We start from the raw sequence: 23,047 nt of genomic DNA, 5'->3' as shown, positions 1-23,047 counted from the left end.
ATATGATTTTTTACCAAATAAGCCTTTTCTAATCTTCATGTTTTCTTACTTTCCTACCCCTCTTTACCTTTTTGAACGACTCTTTTCTTAATTTTCTTTTTTTTTTAAAAGGAATTACTTTCTAAATTAATTTAGGAGCCTCTGTTGGCAAATGCATGGAATCAATCTTATTATAAAATTGGTTGATTGTTTCAATCAGAATCCATAGATCACAAATTAGTTCAGATTGTATAAAGAAAATCGAATAATTGTTCATGCTTTTATTGACACATTTTTCCACATATAATTTAATATAAGAAATGCCTTTGCAGGTATTGCTCTTGCTTTGTTTGAGCTCAGGGGCCACTTAGTGATGTAGGTCATTTAAGGCAATTGGTTAAGAACTTTCAATTAGAAGATTTCTTTATTTTAAAATTCATATAAACATTATATCATAGATAGGGATGGCAATGGATCCTGGACCCGACCCGGATCCGTGGATCCAGATCCGTTTTTACGGATATGGATTTTAAAATTTTGGACTCGACGGATCCGGGTCGGATCCGAATTCTGCTTTGGAAAAACGGATTTGGATTCGGATCCAAATATTGGACCCGGATCCGGATCTGTTTACCCGTTTAATTTATAATTTCAATATTTTTTTATATTGAATCTGATTGTCTGAAGCTCTAATAACAACTCTAACTTAAGCCCAACATCTCAAAGGCCCTAAATGTCACGACCCCACCCGTGGGCCCGTGACCGGCACTAGGGAATGGGTAGGCTTAAGGCCACCGAAACCCGTAGTAAGCCTGACACTCACTGATTTAAACAAATCTCAACTCAAATTTAAATTCTGCAGGATGAAATTGTAAGTAATTAAGGAAGTTGAGGGACCAAATTGTAATAAGGAAAAGTTCGGGGGCCTAATGTCGATATTGAAAGAAAAAGAAGTCGGGGAAGAAGAAAGGAGGAGAGAGAGAGTGCGAGCGTCGGGAAGAGAGAGAAGGGAAGTTGCGCGGGGCCGCCGGCGTGGGCGTTGGGCGGCGTCTTGTTGGCCGGCAGCAGCAGCCAGCCCGGGGAATCGCGTGTGGCCGGCGTGTTCTCCGTTGTTGGCGGCCGAGTTGGGTGGCGATCGGCTCTCTCGGCGAGCTTTCTTTTAGTAGCGGCCGGCGCCCGGTGGTGGCCGGGAAGCGGAAGATCCGGTGGAGAGAGAAAATGGTGGCGGCGTTTTCAGCTTTTCCGGCGAGATCCGGCGGAGGAGGACGATCGGAGGATGTATCCCGACTCTCCTCAAGCTTCGCGATGGCACCGGTTTCGTGGCGATCGGGCTTCGTTTGTGAATCGACGGTCGAGATCGTCCGTAAATTTCTCCCGGATGGTAGGGTGTCGGATCGGAAAATCGAAAGCGGGGATCGTCATCGGCCGTCGTTGTGAGTCCGATGGTGTGTTCGGATCGTCGATCGGACTCCGTGGAGGCGAGTCGGCCGGCGGCCGAGCGTCTTGATGATCTGTTCGGCTCGCTCCTACCGAGACACCTAAAGTCGAGCTAGGAGGTCGCCCTAATTCGTGAGTTAAAGTCATATATCGTTTACGCACGTGTCATGCATAAAATTTGATTTGCTCACGAGAATATTTATTTGCAATTTCAATTTTTCATTCAATTATTATTATTATCATTTGCATGATGCTTTTAGTTACTATTTAAATATGTTTTTACCCGTAGTAAGCCTGACACTCACTGATTTAAACAAATCTCAACTCAAATTTATATTATTAAAACCATAAATTATCTTAATAGTTACACTTTACAAAATTACTTGATTACCCGGAAAATACTAGAAGCTCGGAAAATTACAAACTGATACATATACTAATTACTACTGCGGAGAATCTAAGATTTACCATTTTACATACCAAATCAAATACTTCACCCGATGATGAAGGGTAGTTCTTGAATAAGAGTCGCGAGAGAACTATGATCACGAATCCGAAAAACAATAAATGGAGGTATGGGTCTAGAGTGAGTTAAAATCATACATCTAAAAGCAGTTTCAAATATCTCAATGTCACATTCATTTAATTTTAAAATAATTAATAAATCACGCGAACCATACGTGTCATGTTAAAACATATGTGTCATGCCATGCTTAAACAAAATTTATTCCACATGCAGCGGGATGAGTACTTGGGTAGAACTCTAATCCCAACTCTAAAATCTCGATTATTTCAACACTTATGTCTCAACTAACCTCAACTCTATCATCTCAAACCTCTCATTCCAATAGAATTTGGCCGGAGAGCAAAGCTCGACCAGGGACCTTACCTTGATCCGGTCACTTAACTCTCGGCCTTAGCCTTTTGGCTCTCTTATCCAATAAGACTGGCGCCCCCGAGAGCAAAGCTCGACCAGGGACCTTACCTCCGGTCACTTAAGTATCCAAATAAGAAATCTAATAGCCATTCGACTCTCTTAATCTAATAAGGTGCCCGAGAGCAAAGCTCGACCGGGGACCTTACCTCCGGTCTAGTCACTTAAATATCCAAATAAGCCGGCCGAGAGCAATGCTCGACCAGGGACCTTACTCCCAAGCAACCACACTCTACTAAGCCCAGAGAGCGATGCTCGACCAGGGCAGGTCCTAATCTTTCTTTCTCAAAATTTTTACCTCTTTACCTTTTTCTTATCTCTCTCATATTATATTGGACACTCATCCAACTCCTATGTTCTACTGCCGTCCCATCCTGAGTCATCATGCAATATTAAAATTGGTAATAAAGGAAAAACATATTTAAATAGTAACTAAAAGCATCATGCAAATGATAATAATAATAATTGAATGAAAAATTGAAATTGCAAATAAATATTCTCAGTAGCAAATCAAATTTTATGCATGACACGTGCGTAAACGATATATGACTTTAACTCACAGAATTAGGCGACCTCCTAGCTCAGCTTAGGTGTCTCGGTAGGAGCGAGCCGAACAGACAGATCATCAAGACGCTCGGTCGCTCGGTCGACTCGCCTCCAGCCGCCGGAGTCCGATCGACGATCCGAACACACCATCGGACTCACAACGACGCGCTGATGACGATCCCCGCTTTCGATTTTCCGATCTGACACCCGACCATCCGGAGAAATTTGCGGACGATCTCGACCGTCGATTCAGCGAAGCCCGATCGCCCACGAAGCCGGTGCCATCGCGAAGCTTGGTGAGAGTCGGGATACATCCTCCGATCGTCCTCCTCCACGGATCTCGGAAAAGCTGAAAACGCGCCACCATTTTCTCTCCACCGGATCTTAGTTCCACCACGTCGCTTGCTAAAGCGATCGCCACTCGCACGCTCGGCCACCGCCGCTTCCGGGCCAACGCTCCACGCCACGCGCAACTTCCCTTCTCTCTCTTCCGACGCTCTCTCTCTCTCCTCCTTTCTTCTTCCCCGACTTCTTTTTCTTTCAATATCGACATTAGGCCCCGAACTTTTCCTTATTACAATTTGGTCCCTCAACTTCCTTAATTACTTACAATTTCATCCTGCGAATTTAAATTTGACCCCCAAACTTCTTTTTAGCCTATCAATTAAGCCCTTAACTATTTAATTTGGGCCAAATTAGAATTCTGAAAATACACAATTACAAAAATACCCCCGAGCATATTTATTTACGAAAATACCAAACTCACAAATTTCCATTAAAACCCCATAAAAATAAAATTATACTTTCAATCCTTATTCCAAAATAAATTTCCAATTTAGTCCTAACACACAATTAAATTAAATAATCAATTTTTTTCAAAATTCTTTTATAAACACATCCTTTACAATTCTACCATAATTTTCCAATATATAATTTTACTTATATAAATATGCATTTGGAAAAATTTGAATAACCAAAATATAATCATTTTAAATTAAACCCAATAATAATGAGGCTAAAATTAACTTAAATAAAAACTCATTATTAAATATATAAAAATTCCGGGTGTTACACTAAACCCTAAATTCCCTAATTCTAACTTCCCTCTCTAGTACTCTGTAGAGTGTAGTGTAGACTCTGGAATTCTGTATTGTTTCATGCGAATCCGCCGCTTATGCCTTCTCCTCCATTGAAGCCAATAATTCAGTCTCTCTCCTCCATTGAAATCAGTTCGTGAGTTCAATTTACGGTATTTTTTTTTCTTTATGCATAACTGAATATCAATTTATCAATCAATTGGTTTAATTTTTTATGAATCAATTCTTAATTTGTACGAATAATCTTGTAGTGTTGTCCGATCAAAATGAGGAAGATGATTTGGAGGGGTTTGTTGAGGTCGAGAATGATACTAGCAAAGTAAATGAATCTAGTAGTTCCAAGAAAAATAAGAAACTAACTTCTGAAGTATAGGATTATTTTGATGTGGTTAAAATCAAAGGTATACAAAAGGCAAAGTATAAGTATTGTAAGAGTGCACTCTCTTACTCGGGAAATAATGGAACCTCACACCTTCTCAAACATGCTAAAAAAATATGTTCGGGAAGGCATTTGAAGCTTCCGTCTGGTCAATCATAATTGAAGATTAAGACCGAAGTTGATGGGACTACTTCTTTGACAGTTAAGGAAAAACAAAAGAAAGTGATATTTGATCAAGATGTTTCAAGGCGAGAGTTGGTTAGAATGGTAGTAATACATGAATATCCTTTGTCAATCGTGGATCATCTTGGTTTTAGGAGATTTGTCAAGAGCTTAAATGATAATTTCAAGATTATTTCAAGGAACACGTTAAGGAGTGATGTGATGAAAATGTACAACAATGAAAGAATTTCTCTTAAGGATTTGTTAGAGGCTAATGAGGATAGAGTGGCAATAACAACTGATATGTGGACCACCTCCAATCAAAAAAAGGGGTACATGGCTGTTACTTCGCATTTCATTGACCAACAGTGGATTTTGCATAATCATACATTAAGGTAATTGTTTAATTGATTTCTTTCTAATATTGTATAAATAATATAATGTTTATATACTTATATTTCGTTCTTTTTGGCTATTTGAATTTTGGCTATATGATTATATGATGCTTGTGTTATTTGGTTGGTAATTATTCTAGCTCTTATTTATGTATTTGGTATATTTATTTTGTGTGTAGGTTTTGTTTTGTGCCATGTCCACATACAAAGGGGGTTATTGCTAAGGTTCTTATGTATAGTTTGTCTCAATTTTCTTTGAAAAATAAAATTTCTTCTGTTGTTGTTGATAATTGTACTACAAATGATGCTATGATCAATGTTTTGTTGGAGAAATTAGAAAGTAGTTGCTTGGTGTTAAATGGAGATTTTTTGCACATGAGGTGTAGTGCTCATATTCTAAACTTGATTGTGAAAGATGGTTTAGAAGTGATTGATCATACAATTGTCAAAGTAAGAGAGTGTATAGCATTTTGGATGTCTACCCCTAAAAGGATTGAAAAATTTGAGGAAGCTTGTCGTCTTTTGAATGTGACTAAAACTAAAAGAGTGGGTCTTGATTGTAAAACTAGGTGGAATTCTACTTACTTGATGCTTGAATCTAGTTTGCCTTTCAAGGATGTTTTTAATAAGTTGAAACGTCTAAATAAAAGGCTTAAGTTTTTTGTTCCTAGTGATAACGATTGGACTATGGCTTCTCTTGTTTGTCAAAAGTTGGAAATATTCTACAAGGCAACCAAGGTTTTTTCTATTAGAAATCATCCAACTGCTAATTTGTTTTTTCGAATTGTTTGTGAGATTAGACTTGCTTTGAATCGTTGGGTGCAAACCGATAATCATGAGGTTATTAGGACAATGGCTAAGAGTATGGTTGAAAAATCTGACAAATATTGGTCACATATTAATGGGATTTTAGCTATTGCTGCCATTTTAGATCCTAGAAATAAAATGGATTGTGTGGCTCATTATTTTGAAAAATTATATGGAGATGATGCTAATAGTAAAATGACAAGAATAAGAAAGACCTTTGATAATCTTGTCCATGAGTTTCAAAATAAGAATGAGGTAGTGAATGAACCATCACCATTAAAGAGAGGGTTTAACGAGTGTGGTGATGAAGATGATTTTGCGAGATCTAAGAGACAAAAAGTTAGAAGTACACTGTAACACCCGGAATTTTTTTTAATATATATTTAATAGTGAGTTTTTATTTAAGTTAATTTTAGCTTTATTTTTATTCAAGTAAACTATTTGAGAAATGATTATATTTTGGTTATTCAAATTTTCCCAAATGCATATTTATATAAATAAAATTATATATTGGAAAATTATGATAGAAATTGTAAGGGATGTTTTTATAAAAGAATTTTGAGAAAATTGGTATTATAATTGATTAGTAGTATTAAAGTTTGAGTTGGAAATTGATTATTTAATTTAATTGTGTGTAGGATTTAATTGGAGGATTATTTTGGAATAAGGATTAAAAGTATAATGTTATTTTTATGGGGTTTTAATGGAAATTTGTGAGTTTGGTATTTACGTAAATAAATATGTCGGTCAGGGGTATTTTTGTAATTGTGTATTTTCAATAATTCGGTTTTGGCCCAAATTAAATAGTTAAGGGCTTAATTGAAAGGCTAAAAAGAAGTTTGGGGGTCAAATTGGAATTCTGCAGGATGAAATTGTAAGTAATTAAGAAAGTTGAGGGACCAAATTGTAATAAGGAAAAGTTCAAGGGTCAAATGTCGATATTGAAGGGAATGAAATCGGGGAAGAAGAAAGGAGAGAGAGAGAGAGCAGGGAAGAGAGAGGGCGTTGCGGCGGCCGTCGGGCGTGGGCCGTGGCCAGGCAGAAGCGGCAGCAGCGGCCAAGGCGTGTTCCGGCGTTCCGGCGTTGTTGGCGGTGAGTTGGGTGGCGATCGGCTCCCTCTCGGCAAGGGCTTTCTTTTGGCGGCGCTGTGGTGGCCGGGAGACGGAAGATCCAGTGGAGAGAGAAAGTAGGGGGCAGCCGCATTTTTGGGCTTTTTCGGCGAGCTCCGACGGAGGATGGATGATCGGAGGACATATCCCGACTCTCCTCATCTCAAGCTTCGCGATGGCACCCGATTTCGTGGCGATCGGGCTTCGTTTGCAAATCGGCCGTGATCGTTCGTAAATCTCTGGATGGTCGGGTGTCGGATCAAAAATCGGGCGAGGGATCGTCATCGGTAGCGTCGTTGTGAGTCCGATGGTGTGTTCGGATCGTCGATCGGACTCCGTGGTAGGCGAGTCGGCGATCGGCGTCTCGGTAATTATCTTTGGCCCGTTAATTTTAGAAATTCTTGGTTTAATTGTGTCTATTGGATTATATTGTGTATTTGATGATATTTGTGAGTCATAAATATTTGTCCGGTTAGCTGCCATACTCGTATTTTGTGCTGTGTGGCGGAGTCGGGAAATAGTGAAGTTTGAGGACCCGACTCCCGTTGTTTAAATTGTTGGATATTTGGAGTGTTCTTCTGGCAGGTCCTGGACCCGTTTTCACGGGGGGTAATGTTCGTGTTGTAGGGAGGTTCACTGAATTTTCGGTAGTTCGAGTCGAGATTCTAGAGTCTAGACCTAGGATTAATGATCGATTGTCTCAGCGTATTGATAAATTGTTTTCCGTGTCTAGATTGTCAGTTCGTTCGGCTCGCTCCTACCGAGGCACCGGAGCAGAGCTAGGAGGTCTCCAATCTTGTGAGTTAAAGTCATTTAATCTTTGCGCTGTTGCTAGTCTGATTTTAATATGCTATTTAGAATTTGTGCTTAATATGATTACTAGTATCGCAAAATAAATGATTTCACTTGATTATTAATATTTGAAATAATATAAATATTATTATTAGTATGTTATAATAAGATAAACGTTATTATTTTTCTCCTCACAAATTGCACGTTGTTTTACCTTAAATCTTTAATCTTTATTTCGATATGTGTTAGTTGAGTTCATCAGATAATAATATTTATTATATGTGATGATTGCGAATTGGGAAATGTGGCTTGTAGAACATCTTTGATGGGTTACATCGGGACTAGCGTCTTGCCGGTAATGATCATGGACATAAGGTTATTATGGATTTGTTTGCCCCGATCGAGCATTGCTCTCTGAGTTCGATTGATTAGGAGTTAAGGTCCCTGGTCGAGCTTGCTCTCTGGGCGCCGGCTTATTTGGAATTCAAGTGTTCAAGCTGGAGGTAAGGACCCTGATCGAGCTTGCTCTCTGGGCGCCAGACCTGTTGGATTAAGAGAGCCGAAAGGCTACTAGAATTTGGAGTTTAGGGTTCTACCGAGCCACTCGTCCCGTAAAAATAAAAATATATTTTTATTTATTCATTTATTTATTTATTATGGTATGATTATAATATGGATTGTATTTACGTGCATGACTAATATTTTCTGTGAAGAAAGTAATAGAGTATGATTATAGTATGATTGGTATTTATGTGTATGATTTGAATAATCTATGTTTTCTGAGAAGAAGCAATAGTCCCTAGATTATTTGATTTTAACTCACTCTCGAGACTGACAGTCTCATTTTTACTGTTTTTCAGATTCGCGACTGTTAGTTCTCTTGCGACTCTTATTTAGTAACCCGACTCCTTCATCATCGGGTGAAGTATTTGATTTGGTATGTAAAATGGTAAATCTTAGATTCTCCGCAGTAGTAATTAGCAGATGTATCAGTTGTAAATTTTCTGAGCTTCGGGTCTCGCCTAGTTTTTCTGGCAGACCGAAGTATTTATGTAGAATGTAGCTATTAAGATAATTTGTGGTTTTAATAATATTAATTTGAGATGAGATTTGTTTAAATCAGTGAGTGTCAGGCTTACTACGGATTTCGGTGGCCTTAAGCCTACCCATTCCCTAGTGCCGGTCACGGGTCCACGGGTGGGGTCGTGACATACACCTTTGAGGAGTGAGATTGATCAATACTTAGAAAGTGACACTATGCCGGAGGATAATGAATTTAATGTTCTTAAATGGTGGAGTAGAGATCAATATTATCCAACTTTGAGAAAAATTGCCAAGGATATTCTTGCAATTCCTGTCTCTTCGGTTGCTTCGGAAAGTGCATTTAGTATGGGTGGAAGAGTGGTTAGTGCCCATCGTTCTCGACTTCATTCTCAAACCGTGGAGGCTCTAATGTGCTTGCAAAGTTGGATGGTTGATGATGTGAAAGGTAATATTTTACTTAGTTGTATTTCTTTCCTTTTAATATAGATTTCATCTTCTATTTCTAATCTAATGTAATTTTAATTAATTAAGACAAAGACAATATTGAAGGATCCCTTTCATGTTCCACTATTACGGAAGATTGTAAAGATGATAATGATGCACAAGGGATGGATGTAGTTGATATCATTGATATGGTAATATTTTAAAAGTTATATTAATATATAAACATTTACTTTTAGTTGTTATCCAATCCCTAATTATTCTCTTTGGTTGTTTTTCTATTGTAGGATGTTGATGATGTTAGTAGTGATGAAGAGTATTAGCCTTTTGGTAGTTGGTGTAAGGTGCTATTGGGAGATGAATGTTGATGATGCTCATTTGTATCGTTATTCAAAAGACATGTATTATTGGATTGTTGAGTTTGTATAAGTTGTTTTGTATTATTGGATTAGTATAACATTTGAACCTGTACCCTTTGAGGGAGGCTTGAAAAGTATAATGTATTTGTTTTTTTATGTGAATTCTATAACTTTTGAAAAAAAAAAGGTAAAATCAGCAAGATCCGTTTAGGATCCGTAGTATCCAACGGATCTGGATCTAGATCCCAACTTTTCAGACCCGATGGATCCAGATCGGATCTAGATCCAGGGTCCAAAAACAGATCTGGATCTGGATCCAGTCGGATCCGGTCCAGATCCGACCCGTTGCCATCTCTAATCATAAATAGTATTGTTATAAAATTATTTTATAATAATTTTAAAATACTAAAAATTTATAATTGAATAAGATATCTAAAAAATATGAGCAATTTTATATTAATTTTATAGAATAAAAATATTAATATTTACAACTATATTTCTTTAAAAAATTATAAATTAAAGTAAATTATATTGATGATCACTAAATTTTATATTGTTTACAAAAAATTATAAAATTTTTGATTTGTAAATAAATAATTATTAAGCTTTACATTTAATAACATCGATGAATTCTTCCAGGACACTTTGTGTAACACCCCCATCACATGCTAACCAATAAACATTAGCCAGGAAGCATACAAGCGTCGTAGAATATATACTACAGGTAGATAGGTCAATATGTAGGTTGTTAAGAATCTAGACACAAGGTTATTAACATATAAACATATAATTATACTTAAACATCATTTAACAAGTATTACAAACATCTTCTTATGCCTTATAAGGCATACTTCCATATATATCACATAACTGCATACAAAAATGCATCGGAGGAGACTTCACAAAACTGGCCCAACTTGAATTGCTAAAAGCTAGACTTCGCATACAACCAACGGATGCACTACTATTTACAAACCTGAAAAGAAAAATTTTGGAGAGGGGTGAGCCTCCACCTCAGTAAATAAATAATCAACATAATCTATATCACATACACTTAATATAATTTCCACCCAATCATATAACTTTCCATGATATTCATAGTTTAGGTATAAAGTCATACCATTCTACTCAATTCATTACAACCATCATAGAAGAAATACAATTCAACAATTATGGTTAGTTCTCACGGCTTGTGGATCCCCTTTAATGTGCTGCTCCGCCTCATCCTCACATATCACACACGTGGTACTCGCCTCATCTCACATTATACACTTTTATAGCCTCTCTAGGCTTTAGCCTCCCAAGGCTTTATATATATATCTTTTTTTTCACGGGGAATCCACCATTCACATGCACATATGCACTTAACATCACAATTCAATCATTTCACTTATATCATATTTCAGCAATAACAATTGTTCCACTCAACACCAATCATTTTCATCTCAGTCATTCAAACATAAACAATATTAAGCAAACGCAACCATTTGCGGAACATTTGATTAAATATATGAACATAGCAAATATTAACTATTTACTTACTCAAAATATACTTATTCCTTTAGCATATAAGAACCTCCTTTCTCCACAACTTCCTTTCCAGGCCTTTGAGTACCTATCAACACATTCATCAATTCACATTTCATGCATATTACAAATATTCATGTAAATGCGAGTTCTAATGCATTACAAGATCATCCCCTCTCTAATTCATAGGTCTCACTCTTCCTCTAAGACTCTCAATTACTTTTTTAATATCCTATAAACATTTTCCATCTAGTTAAATACCAATTTAACTCAAACTAACATCAATAAATTGCATAAAACTAATCTCCAACATTTCTGTTTTCTAGACAGAATTTAGTACCAAGGTATATTTATTGCTGGGCAAAATTGGCTTAATACAAAAATCTCATATTAAATAGACATATCCATTTATGCGTCTAGTTTCATCTCCAAGAAGTATTACTCAATTCCGACTTCTATAGATTTAATTATTTTCAAATTACTGAGCAAGGGTCATACAGCTAGTTGTACCCGAGCAGCAATCTGTTTGCTCAATTTAAGCAACCAAAACGGCAAAAATAGCAAAATCACAAAACTACAAAGTTATAGAGGACTCTTTAAAATTTCCATAGACACCAATTAAGCTTAATTTGGACTTATATAACCCATGTTATGCCTAAAATACAGAACATCAAGGTTGCTGGAATTTTGACAGTTTTCTATCTTAACATACTTAAACTTAAATCAAGCTTAATCTTTATGCAATCATTCAATACTCTACTAATTCATGATAATCAGACCTTTAATTAATCAATGAGAGCATCAAATGAAGTTTTTCTAATTTGTAATCAAGAATCCTAATGACAAATTAATAACACTCAAGTAACAACTTACCAATTTCAGCTTTTGGGTTGCTAATATGCTTAAATCCTTTAGCTTTAGCTTGACTCCTTCAATAGTTGGCAAAATCCTATCTTAATCTTAATTTTTCTAGGTATTCCACTCCTCTATCTTATTCCAAATTTTGTGTTTTTGGCCATGTACGAATTTTAGAGAAATGAAGAGGTAAAATGAGCTTGCTCATGGTTCCAATTTTCAACATTCCTCTCTTAATGCCACCACCTACTAAACTATTTTTATCACCTTAAATTAATTCTTACTAACTATATATAGGTACTAACTTTTAATTGTATCTTTTAAGTCCAATCTATTTACCCAACCTTCAACTATTGGTTCAATTAAGTCTTAAGGCTTAATACACATAACCCAAGTACTTAATTAACTTATCTAAATTAATAATCTAATATCATGCTTCTTATTCTCTACTTATAATTAATATATATCTGTTCTCATAAAATAAAAATATCATTGATATACCATTATATGCCCAATGATTAAATGTAAATGCACATAACATGGATGATGAGAAAATGCAGGCGTTACACTTTGCAAGTAAATTATATAGATAGTCATCAAATTCTATACTTTATAGCAAAAATCTAGCAAACCTTTATTTTGTTATAAAAAGAAAGCCTAATTACTAATTAAATTCTGAACTTTACACTTTTTAATAATTCTATCCAATTATTTTAAAATTCTAAAGCAAATAGTCATTCTTTTAATTTATTTTTAAAATACTTTTCGATGAATTTTTTTAAAATTTTACAGTAAAAAAGATAATATAAGAAGTCTATTGTACTTACTTAAAAAATAATAATTATAAATCAATATATATAATTTATCCTAGACTTAATAATATGACTATTAAAAATCTTATCTATGTATATTTCTTTCACATATTTTATATCTAAAATGTAATAAATTTTTTATTAACCTAGTAAATTTTATGTTAGTAAACAAAATTGACTTGTCACATCATTTGTTTCATTGTAAAATTTAAAAAATTGTTTCCAACAAGTGTTTTTGAAAATAAATTAAATGTATAGATATTTATCTTAAAATTCTGAAACAATCAAATTAAATTGTTAAAAAGTATAAAGTTTAGAATTTAATTAGTAATTAGGCCTAAAAAATTACTAATGTATCTTTTTAAAATTAAATTTTTAACACCTTTTTGTTATAAATAGTAAAATTTGGTGACCATCTACGTAATTTATCATCACATTTGCTGAAAAAATTCATCAGTGTTATTAAAATAAAATTTAATAATTATTTAGTTATAAATTAAAAATTTAGTATCTTTTTATTATAAAATATAAAATTTAATAACTGCAAATATAATTTACTGTTATAAATTATCTACTTTATTACTAATTGATATCCGACCAAAATATACTGAGCTAATATAGTCGAACAAAAAAATTGACCCGAGTCTAAGTTCTATTATGAGTATAAGTATTAGAAAAACCAGTCCTAGTTGGATTCTATTTAAGTATTATTAGAGACTCTATACGAAAGATAAATAATTTATAATGTTAAAGATTCATCCAACCAAGTGGTTAGTTTTAGTCATTTTAGTATTGGTTGGACCTACACCTAATTCTATTAATTAAGCTCTACACTTACTTCTTTATTTAACTCCCATCTTAATTAAAATATTTTAAATTTTTAATATAATATTAGATCAAGTTTGGTCTTTTTTTAATTTTTCAGTTTCTCATTTTGATGTCTAATCCTATCAATTTGTATCCACTGTGTTTTAGAGAATTTTAATTTCAAATGAATAATTTCAATTTCAAATTAAGAATTTCAATTTCATGTTACAATCGGGTCAAATCTTATTACATTTAAGGATGAGTATTAGAGATCTCACGTCATTAAAAAATAAAAAAATAAAAAATAAATAAAATAATTTATAATAGTAAAAGTCCAACTAATAAAATGGCTAGTTCTAATTATATTAGTATGACATTCATTTAATTTTTACTTTAATTGAATCACAAGTCACGTTATTTATTCTATAAATTTATTATTTAAGATTGAAAGTATTAACTTAATTTTTATTTTAAAAGTTAAAGACCTTATTTCTATGACTTGCCCATAGCGTCTATAAAATATTAATCCACTCCCATTTCATATTAATAGTTTTGAGTTAGATTTCAAACAATTTGTATTTGTTAGTTTAAGTATGTACAATTTTATGGTTGAGGTGATCCAAGATTTATCAATTTGATGGAAAGCAGCACTTTAGGGCTCTATTTATATACTAAACTATTTTATTAGCAAAAGTTGATTCTCCATTAAAATCTTTGGATTCAATCAACCCTGGAAAATAGAAATCCAGTCAAATTTTTTATTATATATAATATTAATATAAAATCATATATATATATATATATATATGGCTAACATTTTATAAAATCTATACATACAATTTTTTTTATATGATTTATTTGATTCCTTTATATTAATTTAATCTGCTTTTATGTATATCACCATTTATGCGAGATTTCACCCGGTAATTGAAATTTATCTAATTGACTGTGAGGTAAACTGATTATGGGTTAGGTAAATATGAGTAGACTTTTATCTCATACATTTTTCTATCTTTAGCTATAAAACCCAAACACCAATGACTTTTCTATTAAACATTTAATAAGGGATGGACTGAAATACATTGCAGTCATTATTACTCCCAATTATTGGAAAAAAGTGATAATAATATTATTGGAAAATAAAGAAATTTGAATTTGAAATCTCATAAGTGAAAAAATTGATTAGATTACTCCCAATTTACGCTCTTCTTAATGTAATATGTCTTTTGAAACTAATTTTACTTTATGTCTAATTACTTGAGAATAAAATGCAATGGACTTGCATTTAAAATTTTAACTCCATTTTTATGGTAATTTTATTTTTTTTATTGAACACCAACATACTTAATTAACGTATACTTTTAAAAGATAAATTATATTTAATTAATATGATAATTCATTATAAAAATAAATATATATTATTAAAATTTCTAATTTAAAATATTAAATTATTTTTATTTTTTATAAATCATTATTATTATACTATTCATATATAATTTCTGACGTTATTATTTAGTCGTATGATTACACGATAAATAGATTGTTGTTAATATAAAATTGATCTAATAATTAAATAATAATATTAAATATAATTTAATTTTAAATTTTATTTATCAGAGAATAATAATATAAAATAATTATCGATTAAAATAAAAATAATTAAATTTTTATAAAATAAAATTTTAATATCAAATATTTATTTTATGATAAATAGTTATGTATAGTTTTTTTAAAATAAAATAAAATCACAGTGTGTGTTTTTCTTGTAACGTTTTCGTTTTATTTTATAGATAGGAAAACATCGGAAAGCGAGTAAGCAAAAAGAAAGAAGCTTTAATAACTTTGGGGGACGAGTGTTGAGAAATGCTAAACACTCACTCTCACGTGCGTCATCACCTCCTCTTCTTTTCCTTTCTTTTCCAAATCCTAATAAAATTTAATTATTTAATAAATTACAAAGGCAAAGAAAAACCCAAATTGTGTAAAACGACAAAACCCCAATTGTCAGAAATATCTGAAACACACACACACACACACAGAGACACAGTATAGTTAGTTCAATTATTACCGGAAATAGCCGGTGGTAGAGACTCTGTATCCCTAAAGACTATGAGCTCAGCTCCCCACTCACTTTGTCCATGTCCATGGAGAAGAAGGAGATGTCACTGTAACAAAGATTTTTGCTGTTTTGTGCGTTAGTTTGTGTTGTGTAAGTGAGGGAGTGATTGTGATAGTCTTTTCTTTTCCTTTCTTTCTTTTTCTCTCTGTATTCGTGTAATGAGGATGCGTGAAGTTAGCGACCCAACCCATCGGCCATTTACAAACTAATAATAATTACACGTATCTGTTATCTCTCTGCTAAAAAAGAAAAGACGACCTGCCATTTTTGCAGCCCACACAGAAGCTATAGATCATGATAACCTTTCGTTTCGTCATCACCCCTTCTCTTTCACTCTTCTTCTCTTTCTTTTATTTCTTTCATCCCTACTACTTCTACTGGTCTTTGTTTTAATACCCTCTTTACCACCAACCCCGTTCCTCCTTTTTTTTTTTTTTTCTTTTTTCCCTTTTAGAGAACAAAATTTTCTGTTCTAACTCCGTCTTTCTTTTATCTCTAACCAAAAAAGAAAAGAAAAGAAAAGAAAAGAAAGAAAGAGAAGGGCTATCTATGGCGGAGGGTTTTGAACCCTACCATGTCCCACAACAAAGTAGAAGAGATAAGCTAAGAATTGTGACTCAAACCCACCCACAAGACCTCCATTCTTGCGCTTCTTTACTTCCTCTTTACGATCCCTCTCTTCTCTCTTCAGATTTGCTCGCTTGTGCTGCTTATAGTAACTCGCTTTCACCTTGTAATAAACCAAACCCTGTTTCTCTTGTCAAAGAAGAAGGTCCTCATTTAATGGGTTTTGTTGCCGGGATCGTTACTGCTAATGCTACTTCTTCTTGTTCTTCTTCTATTACTACTGCTGCTACTACTACTACCACTCACCATCTTCATCCCCCCTACTTGAATCCTATATCTTCTCCTTTGCCTTTAAACCCTACTTCAGTTCATGATATCAATGCTTCTTCTGATCCTTTTCTTTATACGCCAAATAATCTTCAAAACCTCAGAGATTTTGACCACCCTTTTAATGGCAGTGCTGCTCAAGCTTTACCCTTTAAACCAGAACCTTTGTCTACTACTACTGGTCAAGGCTTGTCTTTATCTTTATCTTCTCACCATACCCACCAAACAAATCTTCCTTTGGAGCTTAATTTGCAAAGATATGACTCTGCAGTTTATGATCCTGATAAGGTTACCGCTACAGGCGGCGGCGGCGGTTATTCAGTTGCTGGCATTATTGAAGGCAGTGGCAACTTGACCCCGAATGAGCTGTCTAGGAGTTCAGTCCCTCTTGGACCTTTAACTGGTTATGCTTCTATTTTGAAGGGGTCAAGATTTTTGAAGCCTGCACAGCAACTGCTCGAAGAGTTTTGTGATGTGGGTAGGGGAATTTACATCGAAAAGATAACGGCTGATGCCTCTTTGATGGATTCTCCTGTTGACTGTTTGAATGCATGTGGAACTGCTGACGATCCACTTAATTGTGGAGATGGTGAAAGTCGGAGAAAGAAGTCTAGACTGATTTCAATGCTGGATGAGGTATTTCATATCTTTAATGTGATTTTTTTTGTCTTGTTCTTCTATTTAAAGTTTGAAAAATTGCATTTGAGCTAATAGAGTAAAAGGGTGTTAGTCTGAGAAAAGCAATTATTGTTTCAAGATGACTCAATATGCAGTTCACGTTTGTTGCTAGGTTCTTGGATCCACACGCCTTTAAGTTTATTTTCTTTTCCTTGCAATTCTGTCTCATAGTTGGTGGTTTTAATTTTTGTGGGTGGATGTCAGTTTTCATTTTTAAATCTTTATTCAAGATGGATCTTTGCGGAAACCAAACATTTAGTCACTGTGGGAGCCATCAATTTCATTATTAAATGAATAATTGATTCTTTAATGGGTTGGAGCAGTCATTACTTTAACCAAAATACAATTTGGTAATGTTGCATGTACAAGTGATTCTCTGATGTGTATAGTTTATTATAGCTTTCGTAACTGTATAATTAGATTCTTTGTTATTCGAGAGATAGATATGGCCTCGATAATCACAAAATCATCTTTTATGAAAAGTCGATAGGAGGGAATATATGCACAAAGATTGTTATTACTATAAAGTATCTGACAGCCATAGAAAGAGTTCTAATAGATGACAATGTCACCATGTTCTGGGCGTATTGTGCACAAAGTGATTGAAGGAATCCATTTGAAAAGATTTATACTCCAAAAAAAGTGTGTATAGGAAAGCAATAATTGTATTCCATTCTAAACCTAAAGAAAATAGATGAGTAGATGACAAGGTGTCTGAACTTTTTGAAAGACTGGTTTGAATTGAAGTGGGTTTATGCTAACTTTGCAAATTATGAGCTTGGGATGTGATTCTGAACTTTTTGAGGGAGAAAGATAAGTTTGATATGGAATTATTCCTCCATGTGCACTTTATGTTCTACTCTTCATCATGGACATCGATTTTACACTTGGATACCTAGCCTGTTATAGTAGTACTGCTAACACTTAGTGGTTGGTAATAATGAGAGCAGTCACATGGAATTTAAATGATGTATGGTGGTTAGATGGACCTTCCCTTCAATATTTTACTGAAAAGTGGTCGAGATGAATTTCACATAATCAAGTGGACCAGTTATTTACTTGAAATGCTATGATCAACTTTCACAATATGTCATGGTGAAGTGGATAAAGCCTAATAGTAGAATTTGAAAATTTGCTACTTCTATTTTAAATTGTGCATGGATGTGCTAAATGGGTGGTTGTGCTGCATCCTAAAATTTATATGTAATGATAAATTCTAAAGAGAACTCCACTAGATTTAGTGACTTTGGTCCTCATTTTTTAGATAATTTATTTTTAATCCTTCTTTCATCCCATAATTTTATGTTTTGGACCATAATTATGTCGTTTTAGGTCATTGTTGACCAACTTTTTCTATGTCAGACATGGGAATACCAAAGAGTGAATATGTGAATCATACTAAAGGTGAAGAGTTTCTCAGGAATCCTCTTTTCTTTTGCTTTCCTTTTCATGTTTCAAAATGATTATTATTATGGTGGAGCTGTAGAGTTGAGAAAAAACTAAAAAGAAGAACGATAGTAAAATATAACTGAGTTGAATCTGTTTCCATCATGTTTGTTTGTCGTAGAGTATTTCACAAGTCTCTTTGCATGTCATGTTGAAAGTTATATATAGTATTAAGCTGTGCTATTTTTTGAAATCTATTTTCACTTGAATACAATGAATATAAAACAAAACTGGTCAGCCAGGATAAGTTCAGCTGAACCCAGTTTGCTGTAATTTGCTTGAAGTAAGAACCCATACTACTCCTTCACTGGTTCAATTCTTCTTCAGGTTGGGACTTGAGTGAAATTTGTGAAATCTTACTTGAATAAGATAATTTATGGGGAGGAGGAGGAGAGAACTTGAGTTTCTGTTGTTGTTTGCATATTTTGTAGTGGCTCTTAGTTATAAGGTTAATGACGATACATGTGTGTAATGTCTCTCATGTCATTGTAGTTCAGCTAGTGGGCTATATTACAATGTATTATCTTTTGTGCTTGTATCTGTACATTTTAATGCAGTATATATATGCTTCTAGGGAAGTCATCGGCTCATGATCAGTGATGTTGGAATATGGTTAACTGGTTAAGCTAGCCAGCGTTCTCTTTGTGGATTGTCATGAATCTATGATTGTGTTAATGCAATTCTATTCATTATTATGGTATTAAGATGTTGCAGTATTTTATTAAAATCTTTTTGGCTTCCGGTTAAGTTCTCCTTCCCTCTTTACAATGTTGCTGTTAAGACTAATATTTTTTTCGGTTATTTCAAGTTTAATATATTGTACTCTTCGGCTGATATACGCTTGGACTGCTGAATCTTATGAAGTATTATAAGTTTAAGTCGCACATGCAGATTTATGGTTCAAACTATTTGGAAAATATCCCTCAAGTAATGAATTTTGGAAATCCTAGAGAGGATCAAATCTGATTGCCGTTGGATGGTGTTTTATGGAGTCTACATCCTGGAACATCCATGGAACCCTTGACCTTCCAGAGACTTAGTTAATTGCTTTCAGAACACTAAATGATTGATATTGCCCTCTAAATATCCAGAAACTAATTAACTTGAACTTGACCGGCCTTTTATCATTCAATAATTGAATATGATAAAGTTACCTTCTGAGTTTATTTTTCATCTTTTAAATTTGGATTTGTATTTTCTTTGTTTTTCTTTTTTCTTTTAGACCTGCTCCACTGTAAACATACTTTTTCTTTTCTTAACTAATAACCCGTGTTGGTCTCTCTCCATTGTTTACCTCCCTGTCTAGTCCAGACATTGGTCAAAACAAAAAGAAATAGAGAAGCAAAAGAAAAATGGATGTACAAAAGCAAAAATCTAAATCTATTCAGTATATTGCTTGCTGTACCAGGAGATGTCACATCCATTTGAGAATGGGTACAAGAAGATTCTATTTTCTAAATCATAATATGAAATCCCATTTTAATTCTTAATTCAAATTCCAACTATCTTCCAGGAAATAGACAAAAGATTTCTGAATTCAGCACACCATTTTGAAACCTTTTAGCCAATCTAGAAGTGCAAGAATGTGTGTTTCTGCTACTTGAAGGAGGTTAGAGGCTGTAAATATGATGTTCTCTCAAAAGTATGGTTCAATACAAATATTATTTGAATGAATAGTGCTAGTGTTGAAAGATTGGAAATGCAGAAATAGGACAGATTAGGATTTGATTTTGATCCATGAGCATGTTGCCTTTCAAGTTTAACTAATAGAAAGCTGATACTGAATTTGTCAACAGCAAAGTGGGCTTGAACGTTTTTGCTACTTCTTACTTTGTCACTGCCATGTGCAATTGAATATCTATTACATCCACATGTTTAGAAAGATAACATTCCACATAATTAAGGAAAATGATGTGACTCCAACTTGGGATGATAAAAATAATGAAGCTGACAAGAGTCAGTCCCAGGTGTTTTTCTGGTTGTACCAATCATTTTTCTTGTTCCTTTTTGCCTGTGATAAAACGAGTTTTAAGGGATCACATTTCCAATAAATATTTATGTCCCTCTCTGTTATTTGTCACAAGTAGAAAAAAAAAATGAAAAAATGAACTCTGGTTGTGATTAATCATTAAGGGAACTCTTGGTTAAAAGGCATTTTTGCTCCTTGTGCTAATCATCATGTGGCAGTTAGGTATATTATTGTGACCCCCAAACACTACTGTAGTGTGGATTCATGGGGAACCTGTCGATCATTTAATTACAATGTGTTGATAGAATATTGGTATTTTCTTTCCACTCTCATTAGACCTATTTTATGCATGTTCTTTGACACTTATTTCTGTTTATTTCTTTATTAGGTGTACAGGAGGTACAAGCATTATTATCAGCAGATGCAAGCTGTAGTGACATCTTTTGAGTGTGTTGCCGGGCTTGCCAATGCAGCTCCATATGCTAGCTTGGCCTTGAAAACCATGTCTAAACATTTCAGGTCTTTGAAGATTGCAATAACTGACCAGCTTCAGTTCACCAATAAGGGCCATGGCCAACTGAGCCATGGAAAAGAAGAGGCTATAAGGTTAGGGAACATTGATAGAGGCCCTTATGTTCAAAGGCCTGGTCAGAGCTCAGGATTCGTCGACCACCAGCCTGTTTGGAGACCGCAAAGGGGGCTTCCGGAGCGTGCTGTGACTGTCCTTAGGGCATGGTTGTTTGAACACTTCTTACATCCGTAAGTAACTAATTGTTACTTTATATCTGTAGTTTATTGAACATTAACTTGATTTGTCTTCTGGAAAGAAAAACTACAGAGTTTCTTTTTCTCATTTATCCTCCTCCCTCCCCCTTTCTCCTCATCTCTCTAGCTGTGAAAGGGTATATGCTAATTAGAACTATAAAAATTATGTCTCCTGTTTTGCAGCTATCCCACAGATACAGACAAGCTAATGCTGGCCAAACAAACGGGTTTATCACGGAGCCAGGTATGCATTTCTCATTGCTAAGGTATTATTCTTTTGTTGGCTTTGCAACCACAGAAAATTTCCCCCCACTATAATCTCAGTCCGAACCAGCTAAAGAGCTTGGAGTATTCAAGCCTTTTGTTTTCTTTTTTTCATTTGAATTCAAAGGTGTTAATTCTTTGACATATTTACATCGGAACCAGGTGTCCAATTGGTTCATTAATGCAAGAGTAAGGCTCTGGAAGCCAATGGTGGAAGAAATACACATGCTGGAGACACGGCAAGCACAAAAGGCTACACAAAAGGAGGACCAAAATGCCAACAGATCAAGTGATCATGCACCTCTTTCAAACTCTGCTGTATCAGATAACCCATCAACCTCCATCCAAAGAGTTCAAGACATCCCCTCAAAGCGCACTAGAAATGATCTTCCTGATTTACCTCTGGGTAGTGAGGAACCACTGAATTTGTCTTACAACAATATGTCAAACCACCCACCGATAGGAGTTGGTTTAAGCCCAGCAAATGGAAGCGGTGGTGTTTCTTTGACACTAGGCCTTCACCAGAATAATGGGATAGGTTTGTCAGAGCCCTTTCCTATGAATGCAGCTCAACGATTTGGTCTTGGCCTAGAAACAAATAGCCAGGGATTTGTTATGGGGGGATTTGAAGTACAAAATCGGCACTTTGGAAGGGATGTTATGGGAGGGCAACTGTTGCACGATTTTGTTGGTTGAAGATGTTTGATTTTTGTAAGAGTCATCCATGCTAACAAGGTTATATTCTGGATAAGCATTCATTGACTATCAGAACTCAAGCTGATAAACAAAGGTCAAACGCTTGCCTCTTTATCAAGTAACAAGGTATGATCATCGAATTGAAAGTGTATATGATCTCTTAATACAGTGCCTAAGAGAAAAAAAAGATTGGTGTAAAATTCTTCTGTAAATCTATAATTAAAATGATAAGAAATGATACCTTAAGATAAAAACTAAATCATGGGTAGAATGGCTTTAGATGGTGGTTTTGTGTGAACGAAAGCTCACATTTTACAAGCTCACCATCGTCGCAAGTCAGAAATGGTCTTAATGACAGGTTCTTGCTTGAGGTCAAATTTCTCAAGTCCTGGGATTTTCTTTTTCTTTTTCTTTTTTTTTTTTTTTTTTTTTAAAAATTTTTGAGCTAAATCTGTGCAATACCCCAACCCAATTCATCATTGGTTGGATTATCATGTTTCGTAGTGGATGATGTATTTATACGTATGGAAGTTGAGGTCAATGTTACAAATTTGTGATGAAATATGGTTTTGGCTCGAGCAAATGTACTAATCTGGCTTAGGAAGCGAAGCATTATTGAGGAGCGCACCAATATCAGGACGTGGGTGCTCCGGTTACTTTTTAAAGTTTTCTGCAGGAAGTTGTACCTTTACCTTTTACTGGCAGGCCACCAGCTTTGGCTTGGATTGCTATAA

At 34.5% G+C, this 23,047-nt stretch overlaps 2 protein-coding genes across 2 annotated transcripts; both read left to right on the top strand.

The window, feature by feature from the left end:
* The first annotated feature begins 4,070 nt into the window (after positions 1-4,070).
* On the top strand, positions 4,071-6,093 carry LOC107262097 (zinc finger BED domain-containing protein RICESLEEPER 2-like). Its single transcript, XM_015725775.2, has 4 exons — positions 4,071-4,125; positions 4,245-4,360; positions 4,538-4,929; positions 5,109-6,093. Exons 1-4 carry the CDS (start codon positions 4,071-4,073, stop codon positions 6,091-6,093), a joined length of 1,548 nt encoding a protein of 515 aa, XP_015581261.2.
* Positions 6,094-15,637: 9,544 nt separating this feature from the next.
* LOC8283902 (BEL1-like homeodomain protein 9) lies at positions 15,638-22,698 on the top strand. The gene is made up of 4 exons (XM_015725783.3): positions 15,638-17,131; positions 20,977-21,347; positions 21,537-21,597; positions 21,780-22,698. The coding sequence occupies exons 1-4, from the start codon at positions 16,151-16,153 to the stop codon at positions 22,311-22,313; spliced, it is 1,947 nt and encodes a 648-aa protein (XP_015581269.1). The 5' UTR covers positions 15,638-16,150; the 3' UTR covers positions 22,314-22,698.
* The last annotated feature ends 349 nt before the right edge of the window (positions 22,699-23,047 follow it).

Source organism: Ricinus communis, chromosome 10 (assembly GCF_019578655.1).
Source record: "Ricinus communis isolate WT05 ecotype wild-type chromosome 10, ASM1957865v1, whole genome shotgun sequence".
Taxonomy (NCBI): Eukaryota; Viridiplantae; Streptophyta; class Magnoliopsida; order Malpighiales; family Euphorbiaceae; genus Ricinus; species Ricinus communis.
This window is presented reverse-complemented; position numbering and strand designations above follow the sequence as displayed.

Coding starts and splice junctions, on each gene's coding strand:
- LOC107262097 (XM_015725775.2), top strand. CDS start 4,071: ATGCCTTCTCCTCCATTGAAGCCAATAATTCAGTCTCTCTCCTCCATT. Junction 4,361..4,537: donor ATAAGAAACTAACTTCTGAA/GTATAGGATTAT, acceptor TCATAATTGAAG/ATTAAGACCGAAGTTGATGG. Junction 4,930..5,108: donor TTGCATAATCATACATTAAG/GTAATTGTTTAA, acceptor TTTTGTGTGTAG/GTTTTGTTTTGTGCCATGTC.
- LOC8283902 (XM_015725783.3), top strand. CDS start 16,151: ATGGCGGAGGGTTTTGAACCCTACCATGTCCCACAACAAAGTAGAAGA. Junction 21,348..21,536: donor TTTGAACACTTCTTACATCC/GTAAGTAACTAA, acceptor CCTGTTTTGCAG/CTATCCCACAGATACAGACA. Junction 21,598..21,779: donor CGGGTTTATCACGGAGCCAG/GTATGCATTTCT, acceptor CATCGGAACCAG/GTGTCCAATTGGTTCATTAA.